Source organism: Cylas formicarius, unplaced genomic scaffold, assembly GCF_029955315.1.
Source record: "Cylas formicarius isolate icCylForm1 unplaced genomic scaffold, icCylForm1.1 PGA_scaffold_4__25_contigs__length_36172078, whole genome shotgun sequence".
Classification (NCBI taxonomy): Eukaryota; Metazoa; Arthropoda; class Insecta; order Coleoptera; family Brentidae; genus Cylas; species Cylas formicarius.
This window is the reverse complement of record NW_026844334.1, coordinates 34,052,230-34,073,378: the sequence shown is the minus strand read 5'-3', so window position 1 is coordinate 34,073,378 and position 21,149 is coordinate 34,052,230. Positions and strand designations below refer to the sequence as shown.

The 21,149-nt window shown below is 34.6% G+C and overlaps 1 protein-coding gene across 4 annotated transcripts in view; it reads right to left on the bottom strand.

Annotated features, from left to right (window-relative positions):
* Positions 1-9,481: 9,481 nt before the first annotated feature.
* The window catches only part of LOC132701000 (serine protease nudel-like), a 181,079-nt gene continuing 169,411 nt past the window's right edge, over positions 9,482-21,149 (bottom strand). For all 4 annotated transcript variants that reach the window (XM_060668606.1, XM_060668607.1, XM_060668608.1 and 1 more), the window contains 5 exons: positions 19,337-19,513; positions 13,420-13,657; positions 13,245-13,352; positions 12,200-12,315; positions 9,482-9,684 (listed from right to left, as the gene is read on the bottom strand). In XM_060668606.1, the coding sequence (XP_060524589.1) occupies positions 9,482-9,684; positions 12,200-12,315; positions 13,245-13,352; positions 13,420-13,657; positions 19,337-19,513 (842 nt within the window). The remainder of the gene's footprint in view (positions 9,685-12,199; positions 12,316-13,244; positions 13,353-13,419; positions 13,658-19,336; positions 19,514-21,149) is intronic.

Genomic DNA, 21,149 nt, shown 5'->3' with positions numbered 1-21,149 from the left:
ATAATAAGACAGTCCTACTGCTCTGTAACCAGTTATTTTTGGCCCGGATGGTGGTATGACAATGCATGATTTTCTTTTGATAAGAATAGCTACAAATATGTTACGATGTTAGGTTATATAGATTTTAAATGGCTAAGAATATCTGGGAAGGATTCTTGACCATGTGGCCAAATAACAAAACTATCTTCAATCTAGGGTTCAAATGTAAAAGCTTAGTTTTAAGTTTTATATTTAAGTTAAGCTCTGGAGAAGCCAAGAGGATATTTGGCGAAACGTCAGCAAATTAAATTTTTAAAGAACCGACGCTGAAAGAATCCATCAAAAAGTCCAGGGGATTTAAATCTAGTGTATCCATCGATATGAAACCATATGCGGTCCGTACTTACCATTTCTGATGTTCGGATATAGCAAAGCTAATTGCTTCCTTAAAGAGATATAATATTTTTCACCCATAAAAGGTGTCACTTGGAAAATTTGGATTTAAAATCGATTCACCTAAAACACCACCACAAAATTAAATTGGCAAATCTGAATCTCACTCAGCCAATTCCTGTATGTCTTTCTCACTGATGACTTACTAGAATTATTAAAAATTGTGAAAAATTATTAAGTAAAGAGGCCAAGAGAAAATGTTGGAAATTTATTACTACTTAAAACGCAACTAATTAATAAACTTAATTAGTCGTTAACAATATTGGTGAGTGACAAAATCAAATTTAAAAAAACAAGTGATAATACAGATAAAAAAAATATATAAACTAAGATAAACAACGAACTTTTATTTCAATAACATCCCGTACAGTGGAAATGCTTGCCAAAATTCATTGATTTGAGTTTCAACATTCTTTTATTCATATTTTAGGTTAGGATAAAGAGATACAGATAGAATAAGAATTATCCAACAAGAAAGATTTGAATTTGTTTCAGCTTTAAAACAGAATTTGCTCGTTAACATAAGAAAATTTTGCAGAAAACGAGTTTTAGAATTCAAGATGGCAATTACGCTCTCTAGTGGCTATTTCAAACCCTTTAAAGTACCTATTTTTTTTTATTTTTAGGAACATTAGTTGCTCCAATACCGTATCTCGATGCCCTTATTTGGGCACTCAAGTCATTTATAAGTATAACACCAATAGCTCTCCGAAACACCGAACGGGAAAACTCTTAAAAGCAATCCACAAATAAGATAAAGACAATTTTTATTTAAAATAAGAAAGTTGTCGTTGGATTCAGCCCAATTAGGAACCCCCGTATACTAAATTTCATAACTTTAATATTTCTCGAGATATGGAGTTGCGCGACTTTTGGCTAACCTTGTATAATATCATGCAACGGATAAGAGGGGAGTTATAAAGATAATTAGGTGTGAAAGCTGGAACACTGAAAGCAAGTCTTTTAGCCATTGCATATATATGGCAGTATTTATCTAAAAATATGGTATTCAAATTTGTTATTTCTATTTTATTTTTTCACTGTCCTTCGAACTATGGTCTGATTGACTATAATTTGCGCCGAAACTATTTTGTTGCAAGAAAAATTGCCAGAAAAGCGTTTAATTGTTTAAAACTTAATACCAACGCAAACGCAAAATATTGAAAACTCTTATTTCTATTTTTATTCGAAATAATACTTTATGGTTTGTGTTTTTTTAACAGTGTACTATAAAAATTGAAACAATAAATTTTAACTAATACTAACGACAAAATTTTTATTAACTTGTTCGATAATTAACAATTTAGTTAAATTATTAATATTTATTTAATTAATCATAAATATAAAATGTATTACAAATACAAATGACAAAAACGATATAGATTTAAAAGTTCACTTCAGATAACTTTAAAGCTCTAATATCTAAAATACCAATCTTCCAGATTGACAAGATTGAATTTGTTTCCATTTCATTTAATTTTTCTATGTCTTTAGGAGCTAAATCCAACCAAAGTTTGTGAGTCAAAAGCTTTAAGTAACCTAATAGCCGCGCTTTGAAGATTTTTTATTTTAAAATTTCTTTTCTTAGAAGGTTGGTACTGGACAGAAGAGGTTCTGAGGTCCTCGACAAAATACGTATTTTAAGTTACTTTACTCTGTTAGTTTTTCTAGGATGATGTAAACAATATAGTTTGTAAAGTTTATTTTTTGATTCAGCAGCGCCTTCACCAAAGTAACAGACAGGCAGTAAAAAAAATTAATTATTGCTTACCATGTACAAATCTTTATGGATGCAAGCTGGGTATGGAGAACCAAGGATGTAAATATAATGTTTTTGTATTAAAGTAGTGAGTTTAAAACTTTTTATGACCAACAGATAACCGCGTAACCAGAGGAATCAAAATTAGCTGAAATTTCTTTATGAGCTAAAGTGAAAATACTCGTAATTTCTAACAAAATATCTGCATTTTCAAAAGCTCTTCTTGCCCGGTTTCCGTCATCGCTTGAACCATAACTTGGTTCGTGAATGTTGAAGGAGTTGCTCCATATATAGCACAAGCTTGGCATGATTTGGTATTTGTAAGTATACTTCAAATGTTTCCACCTCTAGAGTATGGTTTCCAATATTGCATTCCAGTGGACTTAAATTTCTAGTCTTTCGTCCAAATCTGCCTTTCTTTTTAGGACATAATTTTTTGTTTCTTTTGTCTACTGTATTTTAAGCGACCTACAAAATCGAGTAGTTTGTGGTGAAGGGTTATCACAAGGGACGCCATTTTGATGGCATGAGCTAATTTTTCCTCATAATTAGAAGCTTACAAGAACATCTTGTATTGTGTGTGTATTGAAGTTGACTTTTTGTACAATTATTTTCTAACAAATAAGATAATACTTTCTGAGGAACTTTCTCTTTTGCCGATCGGCTAAGGCGCACTGCAGCTTCCTTCATTACCACAGACAAATCTTTTTGACCGCTACAGCGAGCAGAAATGCTGGCAGCTCTAACCATTAAATTTAAAGGCGTCCGTGACCTTATCGACTTATTTTCAAACGCCACAAGCGGGCACCCTTTCTGGTATTTCTATTTCCAAGGAAATAATGCGTTTTAAACAAGCATTTTATTTTCATTGAAATTATGACACTTACCTCTTAATAAAAATAAATTATTTTGTTTAACTCTAACTGACGCCAACTATCAACTTTTTAAAAAGCAATACCTACTTGATTTTTACTTGGTTTACTATCTTGGTGCGATGAATTGGTTATCAGCTTTCATCGTGTTTTAAAGTTTCTAATTAAATGCATTAAAAATTGAGACTTTCGGTACAAATTATAGTTATCTAAACCATATAACGGGTCGTATGTTTTCAATTTCAAGTTTCAAGCGCGTTATATTCCAGATTCAAGAGCGAGCGACTAGTCGAACAGGTATATTCGGTAATTGATCCGTGCCGTTTCTAAAATCGCATTGGTCCTTCAGACGTTTTCCCAACTCACTGACCAATATCCATACGAATCAACCGCTTTATGATGGTGTTTTAAGTAAGGTCTGTGCAAACCGGGTCGCATTCCTGGCCCTGTCCGCCGAACGGTTGTTCTTGGGTCGATGAACGCCCAATAAATGATCGGACGGCACGGTTTGCACGGACGGGCGACACAACAGTTTATTTTAAGCGGTTATTTTAATTTTAAAATGCCAGATATTTCTGAATCGTTATCTCAGTTGTTAAAAATATTTTATAAAATGTTTTTTGCAATATATTATACATTTTTTGTCGTATTTTGTTGATATTTAGCACCATCATTTATAAGAGTAAAGGGCTGATTTTTCTTTAACTAGATGGAAAATTATGAAGAGATGTACGCTACAGACTTTTTATTTAATTTTTGTTGTTTACTTTGAACAAGCCACTCTCTAGATGTTTTCGCTTTCCTTCTTTTCCAGAGAGAAAGAAAAATCATTTAAATTGATATAACATATTTTATTTATTTTTTTAATACTTACAATAAACTTAGTTGTAAAAAATTAACACTAAACCAGATAATTAGAACAACCACCATCGGCGTCATTGCTGGTATATAGCCTATGACTGACGTAATGATTTTTTCACGAAAAGTTTAATCTTTAGACAATAATATTTCAAAATTATAAATATTTATAGAAAATGCATAAATATTTGAATATCTTGCAAACTAAGCATTTCCTGACTTAGAGTTATATGAAGCTTTTTTTTTCTTATTGGTTGACGAACGTCCAGCCTTGCGTTAAAATATGTTTTTTTGAAACCACCTGTATATGCTTAAAGTGTAAGTTTCTCATATATAGTAGCGGAAAGTCGGGAATCAAAAACATTGATTTTTTAAACTGCTGCCGAAAATGATAAATACAAAAGTTTTAGGAAATTTTATTCTTATTAAAATGACATATGACAGTATTTTTCCTCAAACTTCAAAACTTAGTTTTTTTAAAATGGAAACTATATTAAATTTTATTTCATAGAGAATTCCATTACCATTTTAACGATAACAAAACAAACAAACAAATAGCAATTTATTTAGTTTTTAAAAAAGATTTTGAAAAATTATTAGAAATGCAAACATTACATCTTTTTAAGAGTGAAGTGGCTTTTCTTACAAATAATCCATAGTATTATTAAATTCTCATTTGCACCAGCTTGAAGTTTATTTCTTGTAGCACAGGTTTCTTTGTACACCTTTTTTTAAAAGCTCCTTACAAGAAAGTCTAAAACCAAAAGATCGGCGAATCGTAGTGGAACGTGTTAAATTACCGTCTAAGATGCAAGATTCAAGTCCAACTTTGTTCGTTATGTTGTGGGTTTTCTTGTCAGCATAAAATATTCATTCTGACGATTAAACATGCCACAAGTGGTAAATCTTATTTCATCTGTCCTACTCTTAAATAGAAAATTTTAACAATTTGTATGAGTAGATTTTGTTTATTTTTGACACTCACCACAGTTCTCTATAGATCCAGTTTCTGCAATTTCTCTAAAGGGCATTGTGTGATTTTAATCTACAATCACTTTTTTGGCTTAGCAAAACCATAAATTCTGAAAGTTAGTTGGCTGAACGGATAAAATATCTGTTAAAGAAATACTCGGCAGATCTTATTACATTTTTATTGCACCCTACGCACCACTCTACAATAAAGCGTTTTTCTAAACTACACTTCATTGTACCAAAAAGGAACTTTATTTTAAAATAGGTACACCGTCAAAATAATAAAATATTGATCTTTGTTTCTCACCATGGTACCCATTTAGTTTAGTATAATAATCTTTTTCCGTAGAAAACTAAACGAAAAATTAAGCTAAAACAAAAAAAATAAAAAAACGTTCAAAAAGAACTTAATTTTTGAAAATGGCAATTTTTTTCACATGACAAGGACACGTCTGAGAAGAAATATTTTTAGATCACTTTATTAAAAACAAAATTTGCTTAAACTTTTGTATTTATCAACCTTTAATGCTCGTCCTTTGAACGTAATATTTTTTCAATAATTACCTAACTTAACAAATAATGCTTATATAAAACATTTGTTGCCACCTTTACTAAAGCAATTGTAACCCAGATTGAGCACGTTCTTAAAAATGAATCAGTGCATAGAAAAAAATATAATGTGCGACTTTCAAAGAATTAAGGTTACGAGTATTTTCACTAGTAACGCAAAAAAAACGCTTAATATCCAGCCGTGCAAGTTGTCCATTTTGGTTTATATTCTAATTATAGTTGCTAAAATGGTCGCGGACAAATTACTAATAAGTAAAACGGACTTCTCTTAAAATATAAATGAAATTGCATACCTAATTTTTTATGCAATTTTTTCCGAATTCTGAATTCTGACAAAAAGTTCATTTTCGGTTTAATAAAAATTTTAAATGTTTTTCCAAAAATTCAGATCACCTTGTGGAATACACTAGCAACCGAAACAAATAGCAGTTGACATTAGCAGGTGTCACCATCTTCTGCCAACATTTTCAAGTAGGTTCTGCAATTTTTCTGACTTTTCAAGCGATTTGTCCACAGACGTTGTGTTTTTAAATTTAGAGAGATCAAATTAAATTCGTCATACTGATAAAAACTGCTTATTAAAAGTTCTTTTCGTTCGCTCAATTGCCCAACGACTACTTTATTGTTGAAAAAGAGCTTTAACTTTAGTGGATGAGGGCCATTTAAAGTGTCATGTTGCTAATGTGATAGGAAGATAGCGTTCGACTAAAAGTCGTATGGTTGAACTATTTCCGACAGAAGATCTTACTCTCGAAGGGATGAGCGTTTTATTAGGCAAACTGTTCTAATAAACAAAAAAATCACTAGCGCTAGGCTAAAAAGTGGACTTAGAACTATTCAAATCAGAGGACTTTTAAATGAGGCTGGTTTAAGCAGAAGATCGACAAATAAATAATTGCTCACCAGAGAACTTCGGGCTGCAAGATTGCGTTTTTGCCAGAAATGATCAACATTAGAGTCTTGATGATTGGATGATGGTTTTATTTTGATGAAACGATAATTAGTCTCGATTCTCCTGATGCGCGTGAACGTGTTTGGCCGAGGACAGCATAGAGATTTGAAAGTTGCAATATCTCACCAAAAATCCCGTTTGGTGGACTCTCAGAGTACAGGGTTAGTCTCGATACGTGTAACATCATTATCTAGAAAACATTGTAATTGAACATGTAATGCTAATTGTTTCTTTTTTGATACTGAAAAGTTTATTTATGTAGGATAATGGTGAAGAAACTAGAATGATTAGGCATAAGAGGGCCTCTTAATGAAAGGATCCTATCATATATGACTATGAGGAAAATAAAGATCACAATAAATGAAACGCACTCGGACTTTTATAGTATCGACGCTCCAAGGAGGAATTTTGGGTCCGTTACTTTTTCTTTTATATCGGTTGACACAAGAAAGTGGGAACACTCTATAACATGTAAACAGCTTGATATAGCGATTTGAAATTTGGAAGGGTTAATACAGGCGCAATATCTATTTTTTTGATAATATGTAGTCTAATCAAACTTCCGGTTTGATCGGAAACGACAGTAACTTTGAAATTTTAAATGACACAACCTATTTTTTTTGCATTTTTGATTCAGGAGATATACGTAGGATAGGATGGTTTTTCTCACTTTTTTTTTGTTCTTTTAAATACTATTGTAAATGAAACTTTTTTTACTTGCCTAATGGCAAGTAATAAACTATTATTTTTTTAGGATAACCTAGCTTTTTCAAATAGCACCCTAGTGGGAATAAAAACTTTTTAAAAGTGGTACTTTTTTTGCAATATTTTGTTACTACAATTTTCTAAATCCGTTCAAATATAAGCTCAAAGAAAGGAAAAACCCAGATCAGTAAATACATTTTTATAATACCAAAATATTAGTTAGGTGACATTGCTTCTATTCAACATCAAGTCGGCATGATTGAAAATTTTGACAGTTTGTTCATTTTTATCTCATTATCGATTTTGTCGTGTTATCGTTTTGGATTATCATGGAAAACAATAATCATTTTACAAATGGAGAAAAAGTTGATATGTTTATGATATATGGAGAATACAGAAAAAACTCTCGACCACTCCGTGTATTGTATGCAGCCCGCTATCCGGGACGTCGCCTTCCTGCACATTCTTTCTTTAGAAAGCTGGAATTGAAAATAAGAAATTCACAAAATAATGGACATGATAATTCTATTATAAGTGAAGCCAAGCCACCTAAGTAATATTTTGTTTTTTTAAAAAACATATTTACTTATCTGTTTTTTCCTTCCTATGAGGTTAATTTTTAACGGATTTTGAAAATTTTGGTGTCAAAATATTGCAAAAAAAGTACCGGTTTTAAAAAGTTTTTGTTCTCACTAGGGTGCTATTTGAAAAAAATAGGTTATCCTAAAAAATCCATAGTTCATTTCATTAAATGCTATTTGCCATTAGACAAGTAAAGACAAGTTTATTTTACAATTGTTCCCACGATCAGGTGGCCCGGTAAATGGCACTTATATGGCCATAGCCCCCTAGACACAAAAATTAAATAAAAATTTAAAAAAAGACAAAAAAAAGAGAAAACCATCTTATCCTACGTATCCGTTCAAACCGGAAGTACAACCACTGACTACACATTGTCAAAAAATTGAATATTCAGACTATATCAACTCTTCCAAATTTCAAATCTATATCGCAAGCCGTTAAAAACCTATAGAGTGTTCCCACTTTCTTGCGTTACCCGGTATGAACAATTTGCCTGCATTTATAAACGGTGACTGTTGTGTCTTCATGAATAATTGATAGATTAATAGATGGTGTCTCGCTTGTGATTACACAGTTTAATGGATTTTGTAAGCAAAACCACTTGATTGTAAACTTGGAGAAGACAGTTGTGGTTGAGTTTACTGGCCAGGCTTATCATTATCAGTTCAGCTAGATTGTCATGAGAAAAATCAATCCACGAGGTTCCTTGAGTACTATATTGACGGCTACTTGGGTGTCTGCAGTAAGCCAAACAAAACGTTCTTCGCTATATTTGTGAAAGAGATATTTCACCAGCATAAAATGTTAATGTATATACTCTTGATCACACATAAAAATAAATATTCACATAAGAAACACACTGATGTCCACAGTTACTCTACCTGCAGTAGAAAACTAAGTTATTGAAACCAAAACTCAATCATATGTTTTATGTAAGGTCAATTAATTACGCAGGAGAATACTATTATAATTTGCTTCCTCCAAGTCTGAAAGATATACGAACAAAGCAATTTAAAAAAAAAGTGTCAAGAGGTTTTTGTCGGCCAATGCTTTCTACAGCCTGAAAAAAATTAAAATATATTTGAGAGCATTTAAATGATTTATATTTTCTTCTCACAGCTAATTTGTTGGTTTTTAATGTCAAAGTGTTGGTCGTTATAAATTTGCTTGTAATACTGGTCATATACATTTGTTAAAACTTAATGTGTGCATTGTATCATTATATACATAGGTTTTAATTTATTATCTGATTGTTTTTTTACGAAACATGACCCACATTGACCACACTATCATATAAATAGATTATATTTCTTGATCAACCTTAAATCATCACCTCTTGGAATAATTTTATAACTGGCAACTAAAGTTGGCGGAATATATTTGAAAAAAAAAAGATTTTTAAAGTTGTTCTATTCCTCTTCTTCCTTGGTGATAAAAATTGTTTTTTAACCGACACTTACTCAGTTTTGAAGCGCTAGTCACAACTGCAAGTAAACTCAACTTTTCACTAAAACAGCAAATTATATTAAAAATCACAATTTTTCTTCCATTTGAAATACATCGGCTCTTATAGTGTCGATGTGTGTAGGTTTCAAAAACTGAATTACGGAATTTGTCGGAAACTATTTGACATTTTTTAAGTTGTCGGCCATGTTTTATGATACCGGTCATTGCGAATTTACATTTTATTACTTACTCGCATTGAGAAACGGAGCATGAAAATCGGAATTAGATGTTATGGAGGGCTAGAGCAAAATCGAGTAAAGTTTTAAAGCAATTTTATAAACAAGCTATAAATAATCTATGGCAGGTGTTGTCTTCTTCAAATTTCACGTAGGGGTCATTTCCTGTGCGTAGTCTCAATTTGAAAAGATTTCCGGCCATTCTGCGAAGCCACACAACGTCAAATTCGTCGAAAGTGGGCCTTAAAGCAGACATCGAGCTAACATTTCTTGGAGGGGTAAGTTGGGTCGCGCTATTTTCTGTAAAAAAATAGAGATTTGCATTTTTCTCAAAACTTATGATTATTATTAGGGAATTTTAAACACAAAAATTCTTTGCATTCAAGGAAATTTTTTAGTTATTCAGTTTTGAATTATGCAGGATGCTCCAAGCAATGAGCCTTATGTGAGACACCCGGTACAAATGCACGGTTGTTGTTCCTTTTTGATGGTTCTTGAAAGTTTCAATCAGTAGGTGATTTTAAAAATTTTATTCTATTGAAATTTACTTATTTTATTCATTGAACTAAAATATACAGGCTTAAATCCAAGCAGTAAAATTTTGTCCCTTTTGATAGTGTCTTAAATGCTTTGGCCCCTTCAAGTCGGCGGGCGGGGATGGAGTATTTCCGGTTCTGCTGCAAAGGGACGGAGAACTCCTGACACGCCCGCTGATGGATCTGTTCAGAGCTTCCATTGCGAGGAGATGCGTCCCCGAGCTGTGGAGACACAGCAGGGCAGTGTTCATCCCCAAGGTAGGGAAGAACGACTACATGGACCTGAAGTCATACCGGCCCGTTTGGCTCACCAGCTTCATTATGAAAACTTTGGAGAGACTTGAGACATCTGACTTCCAAGTTGGAGGAGGATATGGGCTCGGACAGCTGTAGGTGTGCGTGTTCGCTGACATTGAAGGGGCCTTCAATAATATTGCCCGGTATTCGGTATTCTGCAGGGCGGTGGAGCGTACCGGAGTGGGGACGGCCATCGTAAAATGGATCCGCTCCGCTCCATAACCGACCGGAGGGTTGAGGCAAGACTGAGTGGGGAGCAGGTCTCCATCGACTCATCACGGGGCTGTCCACAGGGTGGGGTCTTGCCCCCCTTCCTGTGGTGCCCAGTGGTGAACGGGATATTGCATATTCTGGGGGAAGAACACGGGGTCTATGCTCAGGCATATGCAGACGACCTTGTGATAATGACACAGGAGACGGACGTGCGAGGGATGCAGGGGCTCCTAGCAAGATTCTCACAATGGTGCCGGAACAGCAAGTTAGCTGTCAATCCTGGCAAGGTAGAGATGGTGATCTTCACCAGGAAAAGGAAGGTGCCTCTTTCTGCAAGCGGAATTATTTTGGCTTCATTTATTTTTTGGTAAATTTTTGTCGCTTCTTTTTCGAATGTTAGTATTCCTTCGTATCGACAGTGCTGGTGCCAATCATGTCCATTCCGTCTTCGAATTCCAGGAGTAGATGGGGACCCTCATTAACGGTTGATGTCGCAATTTTAGTATTTCTAATGGTATATTCTAACAATATGTTAAATAGTTCAGGTGACCCGGTTTGAGCCTATTATTAATGTTGAAGTGGTTTGAGTAATTCTGTCCCAACCTCACTTTACATCCTTGTATATTTTAATTTAAGATTTTTTTTTTCGGAAAGTCTTGATTCTGCATTGCTTGTCACAACTTCACTTCAGCTACTTTCTCGAATGTCTGGTTAAAATTAAAAAATATTTAAAATAGCTCTCTGTCTATCTAGGAATCTGGAGAGTATCTTATGGCATGTTGTCTCTTTTTTCATGGATGAGTACTATCACACCTTTCTATACATCTCTGTATTTCGAATGCTTTTAATGAATTGACCTATGTACTGTTTGTCGCTACCAGCAGTTTTGATGTTTTTCTTTTAGCTTTTTTAGGGATTTTACTGTTTCCCCATATGATAGGGACTGAATTTCTATTTCAGCTGTCACTAGACTGACTAGTTTGATGTTAGTGTTCGCTTGTTGTCAGTCATTTTCTCAGAAGAAATTTTTGGTTCTGTGTTGATAACGTGGTTTCTCTAATAAATTATTCTAAGTTTATTTCTTTGTCTGTTTTCCTCCACATCTCTTTTTATATCTAATTCACAGTCTCTCATTTTCTTTTTTATCGCTCTACATGCTTCTGTTCTGTTTTGTCCCTTGCCTATGACGACATTGTTAGTTGTTGAGTTAACCCAGTAAAAGTATTTATGAAGGTCGTAATTAATTTTCGAGGGGAGAATCCTTCAAAAATCAGTGTGATATACATTCTGAATACACCGTACGTTAATATAATAAGACCTCGATAACACTTTTTATAAAACTTCTGGATTTCTCCTGCATCGGTTTTTGTTGAGTCGAACTAGGCAACGTTTCACCAATCATCCTGTTGGCTTCTTCAGAGCTTGACTGAAACTGGCTCGCATTTTACTCTGAACCTGCTTTTATATTGTTTGATGGGGGCGGAGCTAAATCAGGCGCACAAACACCGTCTTGGGTTAATGATTTCCATATTGGTGACAGGTAAAAACCTGAGTCGCGGTTAAGATTTTAGTTTTATAAATAAATAAAATGTTTTATTATTGTTTTACTCGAAAAAATTCTTGAATGTAATCAATTCTTCACCAAAAAATCCGAGAGTCTATAGAAATCTATAAGCAACCTGACAATCTTAACCGCGACTCAGGTCTTTACCTGTCATCCGAGACGGTGTTTATGCCCCTAAAAAAAAACCCCAATAATAATATCCTACCGGCAAATCCGAGGCGCGTGCATATATCCTCGAGTTGTGAACTTGTGTATGTTAAACTGAAGCAACCTGAGTGCCAAACACCAGCTGTGCGAGTCAATACTTCGCCCGCATTCATCCTGAAATACAATAATTATTTTATGATATATTTATATTGTACTGTGACGGGGATTTAACTTCTGTTGAAGCACTTAATGAGATCTAGTATTATTCATGTAATAAACCTTCGTTGTGCGTGTGGATTTAAAGTAGTCAGGGAACATCAACATAATTCAATAATCCAACTCTCTTTTGCACAGGCTTAGAAAGAGAAAATTATTTAGATAGCCAGGTAGTGGAAAATCCATGGGGTACAAATGGATTGATATGGATCGCCAGTTCCAGAGTTCCTTAACTCTTTATAAAATCATTGCCAACTTGAAAGAACTTTGGGGTTTCATTAACTTTGAAATAAAAACGAAATATTAAAATATAAAATTGCATTATTTGAAAAAAACGAAGCTTTGTATCTTAGAAATAACAGGTAATGGCATAGGCCATAAATCAATCAATCCCATTTTTCCTTTTTTATATATTTTTTTAATTAATAAGAATATCTAAAAAGTTATTGCGACTAATTATAGAGAAAATGTGGAGAGACCAAATATAAAATTTTCTCGGAAATCCAAAAATGAAGTAACATTGAGGATGTTCTATTTAAATTAATTGAAATGTTTACAGCAAAACCAAACAACTTTTGGAACTTACAACTTTCAAATATTTTAATTGGGCATTGCAAATTGCTGTGGTTTATGTAAGTTACACTGCCAAAACTACATTTCCTTTCTTTTTGGCATTGAGCGAAAGGAGAATGAACTTCCACTTCCACCCAGTTCCCAACTCTTCTAGTCTGTATTCCAGTTCCCACTAGAAGTTCGATAAAAAAATTTAAAATCCTTACAATTTTTTTCTTCTATTCCTTTACGACGAATTTGTTTATACCAATTGATGTAACTTTACCAGCTGGGTTGATTGCCCAAGTTGTTGGTGTAGCAACTTGCGAACTTACCGTGCCTGATCTTCAGTTTTGAGTGATAAGCAGGTTTTCTCATCCTCTCCATGTGGACAATCGTCAATACCATCGCACACCATTTCCTGACTAATACATTTGTTGGTTCTGTAAGTTAGAACGCACACAGGGATGAGTAGTGAACATTAAATAACCACCTAAGTTGCAAACTCACATTCCACATTGGAAGCCTTCCAGTTCACACGGGCATATGTTCGGATCTTCATCGGTTCTGTCCATACAATGGACAACACCGTCGCATATTCTTTCCGGATGGGTTAATTTCAAGTAGTTCTTGCAGGAGCAAATTCTTGGCTCGTCTTCGTATTCGCCGCAGTTGTCGATTCTATCGCAGAACGAATTCTTCGCGATGCACTTATTGTTCGTACACTTCAAATGCGTGTGGGGACAAACTAAAATAAAAATTTTGATAGAGACCATGTAATTTGCGTTTTATTAAGCTGCTTAAGCTGGTTTTACAAATATGTGCAGTTGGAATTTTTCAAAGAAACTTCCTCATGCTACTGCAATGCTATTTACAAATCTTTTGGATTCCCTATATTCGATTGTTGATAAATCGAACTTCCGATAAATCATGGCTTCTTCAGAAACTGAAACTGATTCGCATCCTATTTTGTGCTTGCTTATATACTCTTGAGCGGAGCTAAAGTAGAGAGATGAACTTTTTCTTGGATGACTAATTATCATATTGGTGAAAGGTAAAGGCACCTTTAAGATTGTTTGCTTGTTTAGAGATTTCTATGGATTCTTAGATTTTTGTTGATTGCATGCAGGATTTTTTATTTGGTCGGATAAGATTTGATGTCCGAATTCATGATTATCTTCGACAACTGCTGCTGTTTCTCCAATGTATTTTTTCCACGTATGCATGGTGGCACAAACGGAAATTTGTCTTTAGCAGATCAACGATATTGAGAGATTTTCGGGCAAGGGTAAATCTGAATTTAACATTATATTTCTTAACTGTTGATATTTGGTCAGTAATATTTTGAATGCAAGGAAAGACCACACACAAAATATGCACCATGATCGATACCTTAATGCATTGTCAAATCACCATCCGACCCAAAACTCATCGGTTATTAACTCTGTTGTTTATAGGGCCGAACAATTATCTCAAACCGAATTACTGAACCCAGAATTGAAACGCCTACTACCTGCTCTTTCAAACAATTTCCATATCAAACATATTAAGCGTTCCATTATAAAATTGACTTCACCACAACTTCTCAAAGAAAATCGTCCTTTTTTAGGTTCAAAATGTCAATCTCTGACCCACCAAAGTTAAATTTTCCTTTGAGATGCCAGTGGAAAGGCAGGATTAAACATATCAACTTATTAGCAGCTACCAAACAATATCGTAAAACTGGAAACCAAATCTTATTTGACCAAAAAAATTCTTACATGCAATCAATTGTTCTACCAAAGAAAAATCCTAGAATCCATTTTGTTCTGGTTCCATCTCCTATCCGAGGTTGACTATCGTCATTGCTATCCTTATTGTGTTGACAGCTACTCTGAATGATTGGTAGGACTGAAACCAGTATCATTTAACTTCTGAAGAATCCAACATGGTTACTTAAGAATTGACGAAAACTCAGGAAGTTCGATTTATAAATAGTAAGTAAAGTTGTACTATGGTAGAAAAGAAAATATTTGTGGTCCCGATAAAATGACTCTCTTTATTTTGAACTTAAATTCTGTACTTTTAGATAGTGGTAAAGAGTGGAGGCAGTTAATAATATTTTTAAAATACCGAATATCTTTAGGCTAAAATCATTTCGCTCTGAAGTATTATAAACTTGAAATGGGATTTGACATCAAAATAGATACACGAAATTAATATTCGATGTACACATTTGAATGGAGCATCAGAGCACCTTTCCTTATTGTGTTTATTATAATCTATTAAGTGCATTTGAAATCAACCACACTGAAAGGTAACGGTGAAACTTTTTTTTTTTCAAAGTAATTTATAGTAAAATGTCAATCCGAAGAGATATATCATATCTGTAAACTTATCTACTATGCTTTTGATGATATTACTCAATTCTGTTTAGCGCTCCCTTATAATCATAATTTCTTTGCCCCTGAGATCGAGTAAACAGTCCACATTCTGCTAGAGCTCTCTATGTTAGAGAAAACGATGGTGGAATTATGGTGGACAGAACGAAGAAATTCCGGTGGAATTCCATGTAATTCCGTAGATTTCCAGTAGAATTATGTAAAATTTCGATAGCTTCTTTGGACATTTGCGGTATTTTATTCCAGTATTTGAGAGCGATCAAATGTTTTCGGTAGATTTTAGCCATAGTATTTTAATGTATATCAGTTTGAAGGTTACGGCCCACGTCAGCGAGCGTGTCCTGCTATGTCGTAGGTTGCGAGTTCTAATGCGATTTTAGTAGTAATATTTTTTTTACTTTTCTTTAAAATACATAAATTAATTCACACTGTTAAAGTTCACTTTGTTTTTAACCCATAACTAAAGTATCTTTGAACGACATAATGGCTGCGAGATACGAAGATCAAGTCAAAAGCAGCAGTAGCCGGAGATTGCAGAGACAAGAATTCAAATCGCCAATAACAATCGCAGTGATACCACTACAGCCGCGGAACAAAATCATGGAAAGGACATTTTTCAAGAAGTCCCCCAGAGGCAGGCACGCATCCACAACCGGAGAAAACAATCTGGTTTTAAAATACATCCGCGGTGCTCCCACGATCTCTACAAATAACCCAGCTTCCGCCACTCCTGCCAAGGAATTGATCTGCATGTACCAGAATGTTCAGAATCTCAGAAATAAGACCCAGGTCTTTTATAGCGGCGCGGCGTAACTTCCTTTGGATCCTAGCTTTAGTAGAATTTTTGAAATTCCGAACACTTCCAGTATTCTTATCTAATCTACCATTCAGACAAGGCAAGACTTAACCGGAATCTCCAGGGGAGGCGGTTTCATGCTCGGTGTTCGTGACAGTTTTGGCTGCGTATTTCTGGATACTTTCGGCATCCAGCATAGACTTCTTAGGCTGTAAGATCTCTTTAGTTTTTTTTGTATTTCCATCGCCGCCAGGTTCGAAGTCAAGATGTTGTGGTCGAACTTGATATTTGGCAGATCTGACTTGATGGAGTGACTTTAATATTTCTTCTTTCACTGCCTAGGCTCCTGTTAATGTCAGACATAGACCCCTACTCAACCGCAGCGCCATATTGAATCTTAAACCGCATAACTCTGTAACTAACCTAAATAGACCTCGTCTTTGCTAACTTCGACGCTGAGACGAAGGCGATCTCGATCATGGTTCACCAAAGAAATGATTTGTTCATCCTGCTGAGTTAAACGTACACGATAATACCAATTTCTGGTTATTTATTCAGAGTAAGAAGGTAGATTCGTGGATCCCAATCACAGTGTCCTATCCATCCATCAGATCCATGTTCATCATCAACCATGTCCTTTAATTCCGAACTACTCAACATACCAATTCATTGACTATACCTACCTAGCGCTGCTCCTGACGGAATACCATATTATCCAGACCTTTAAAAATTGCCGAAGTTTATTCTATTCTCCAAAAAAAAAAAATTCTCCAACTGAAAATCGATGACCTATTTCGATTTTACGCAATTTTTCGAAAATATTGCAGATTATATTACGTACATTTATCTTTCCTCCATTTGGAAGTAAACTCTCTGCGCAACAACCTGGTTTTTATGCGAATAGATCATGTATCACCAACTTATGTTCCCTGTTTTCATATTTGTGTGACTCCCTGAATAAGCAAGATCAAGTTGATGTTAAATACACCGATTTCCACAAAGCGTTTGACCAAATGATCATCACTTATTGATTGAAAAACGTCTCCAAAAATTTGGTTTCTCCGATACCATAATTCAGTGTTGAGGTTCTATTTGGTACACCGTCGACTTTTTGTTGAGATTGAGAGCTTTAGTTCAGCTCCCTTTGTACCAACTGTATTGTCCTGAATAAACTTGCCACTTATTTGACTAGACGTTATCTTTTGCACCTCACATTATTAAAGTGGTTTCCAGTGTAATCTAAATTTTAGGATTCGTAATAAGAAATGGCAGACATTTTTGTAACTCATCTACTATTAAAATACTATTTTACTGTTACGTAGCTTGGCTATGGTCAAATCATGGGTGGGATAGTGACCAATTTATAACTTTCTTAATGCAGTTACCCAGATCCAATATCCATTTTTAAAACCCTATGTACGCTATGTGTGTTAACTTCAACAAATTATCATCGCACTGTGATTTATATTATGATGGTATCACACGATACTTGGGTAACTTCGAATGGCGTCGGGTTATGCGTACCCCAAAAGCCTTATCCTTTCCTTTTTTTTCTTTTTTTCTCTGTAAGTCGGTCATATCACCTGTTGTAAATAATGTGCTATTATCTATCCCAACGACCGCAACAAGTTTTTATATCATAAAAAATCTTTGGCCAATAGATGAGACCGATTTTTGCTGTAGATCCGTCAAGAATTAATTTCATTCTTTCTTTGATTGCTTTAATGTGGTTTGACTGGGTATATTTAGTCAATACGACTAGATATCTTTCTTAAATTCCTCGGAATTCCAAAAAATTTCAGGGAATGTCCAAGCACTAAAATATATCTAGTCGTACTAATTAAACTATTGCTAAACGTATTTAAAGATTCTTAACAAACCAAGGGCATAATCATCCTTTAAAGCTTCCGACACTTTTAATGATACATAAATTGCAACGATCGTTGAGATCTAAACAAATTAATTTTGGAAAATATCAAATAGAGTGATCGTTTCTCAGCAAAAAACTTAATTAATATGTCACAGGCACAATGAATGCTGACAACTAATAAAACTATGCGTTAGTGAAATATCGCTCGTGGTTGCACCCCATATATGCCTCAATTAAATCGTGAAAATACCGCTTTGGATTGCTTTTTAGAGCATTCATTATTGACTAACCTGTGTAATAATAATATATTAATTTCACCACTTTCACACTATTTTGTAATTGCACTAACTCATTTTAAATTTTGGGTATCTAAGCAAATATTGATTTTGTTTATTTATATATTGTGTTTAATGACAACTATCATATTTTTGCTCCTTATTGTTTTAATATAATAAATAATGGATGTAAATATTAAAAAAAAAATTAATTGAATTCGGAAGAATTTCAGTAGGATTCTCAAAATATTATAATGGAATTCTCTGGAATTCCATTATAATTTAGAATTTTCTTTCGACCTGTTTGTTTTACTTTTAACCGGTAACTCGATATACCGGTTTAGTAAAAATTACCAGAACGCTTAGTTATCTCCAAATTGCCAAAGTTGGAACTATAAAATTCTTGGAGATTTTTTAACATCAGAATTCAATTCAGTAATGTCAGATTTTCCACATTTACATCCGACGTCATAATTTTGTTATTTTAAAGTACTCATAACTTCAAAATTCTGTTACCATTAATTATTGAACTACGGCAACACCGCTTTTTTAGTCAAAAGTACCGCAACCCTTAAATATCTTCAAAACTGCCAAAGCCGAAATGGTATTTGTAATTCCAGTAACCTTTCCCTGATATTCTTCAAAAATTTCTTATGTTAAAAAACCGTCAACATTTTGAGATATTATTTTTTAAATCGACAGGAGATCTGACCACACTGCTGAACATTCTCATGCTCTGTGTGCTCTAACAATGAATAATGATTTTTTTTGTTCCAGCTTTAGCGGTTTTACAGCTATTTAAGCGTTCCGGTACCTTTTAATATTCTGGTATGTTTATATAGATAACTAGAACTTATTCTGGAATTAAAATAAGCTGTTAAACACCCTCTGAATATACCAATAAAATATTTTAAAGGTATACGTGAACGTAAACAACTCTAGTTTCTAAGCTTCTTCGACATTTTTTACAGGTTTTGAGTTAAGGTACTTCCCATTAATAAACGAGCCATTCTATGTACTATTAATCACGTGCCACCTATATGGAAATGTTAGAAATAAACTGCTTGGGAGGAGCCTTGAGGGTCAAAAAACCTACGAAACTTACTGCAATCGTCCAATAGATGGCACCGCTGTTCCTTCTCTGTACACAATTCTGGACTTTCATCTTCGCCGCTATGACAATCCGAAATATCGTTGCAGAGATTTTTCTGGGGTATACATTGTCCGAGTCGGCACAAAAATCCGTCACACGATGGAGTACTAACTCGCGATACTGGAAGTTCTGAAAATAGGTACAGTGAACTGCAAAAGTATGGAACAAATTCATTTAAAAATCAGGTATTCGATTTCAAAAAAATACTCGCACAAGTCCATCATAATTTTCTCTTCGGAAATTTTCCATGAAATTGAAAATATACCTGGTAGGTCAAAAAGTAGCAAGTTTATTTTCTAAAAGAGAACAGTATTTTTTAAATCAATTATGGAATTATGTGTCAAATTTCACGCAAAATTCATGTATGATACCCTAAACCTTCTTTTTATGAACAAAAGAATAAAAAACAGAAATTTTATTTTGAAATCAACAGGTTAGTACCAGTAAAGTTCTATGTCTCTGTCAGTAAAGAAAATTTGTCTATCTGGCATATTAGGCTGATTTGAATTTAGAAAAGAAACTGGGAGGGTAAGAATTAAGTCATTTTGAATAAATTAGAAATATCGGGCTCTAGTTAAGACCTCGATGAAAGAAATAATGTTCAAAAATTTTGTTATTTAAAATCCCTGCCTGCCCAAATTTTCTCTCATTCGTCGGGAATTATTTCAACTTTAAAATTTTGTTTATTTAATAAATAAGGTCCCGTAATTTTGTTATTCCAAATTCCCTCCCAAACAAAATACTTTTTTGTGGATGTTGTGTATGATTTGTTCTCATCCGTCATCCGTTCTCATTTGTTCAACAATACATACAATTTCATTTATTTACTGTTTAAGTTTACAAAACCGCGCTATTAACGCTAACGTTCGCATTCGGCCACCTCGCTGTGCATCAACGTCGCACCCGCGTGCCAGCCACCCCAGTCGCCGTCTTGCTATCACAACTTGCAGAAGCTATTTCAAAAACCTCCTGAATTAAGACGCAAATTTATTCGGTTTGTACAAGTGTGCAAATAAAATCGTTCAAAAAGAGAAGCAGTTCATTTTCATCGAAGGATTCTCCCAATTGCGTTCCCGCTCGCACATTTTTTGGTCCTTCGAGCCGGATGCTTCCTTGGAAACCGGGTGCTTCCTTTCTGGGGGGTTTGAAAGCCGAGTGCTTTCTTCCTGGGCGTTTGAAAGGCGAGTGCTTTCTTTCCGGGGGTTTGGAAACCGGGTGCTTCCTTCCTGGGGGTTTTAAAGCCTTGTGCTTTCCTCCGAGGCAATTTTGAGCCGCGACTTACTTCACTTGTTGTGTGGGTGCGATTCTGATGCGCAGCGAGGTTGCCGAATGAGAACGTTAGCCTTAATCGCGCGGTTTTTTTAAACTTAAACATCCTCCCCCCCCTGTTGAAGCGTAGTCTAGAGGCAAAGGTGCGAGTTTTGTAATAATTTGGGTTTATGTTGAAGTCTGTTAAGGTATTGTTGCCAAAAAGAAATTCTTTTATCAGGTAGAGAAGAAACGTGGAGCTCAGGAAAAGAAGTAATCGGTTGCCCAATAATAAAATGTCCTGGAGTTAAGCATGATAAATCAGTGGGATCTGTCGAGATTGGACATATGAGTCGCGAGTTTAATATGCTCTCAATTTGAGCCAGAATTGTCGTTAGTTGCTCGAATGTTAGGACCGTCTTACCCAAGAGTCGGCGGAGATGAAATTTTGTGGATTTTGTTCCTGCTTCCCAGAGCCCACCCCAGGGAGCGCTATTTGGAGGTATGAATTTCCATT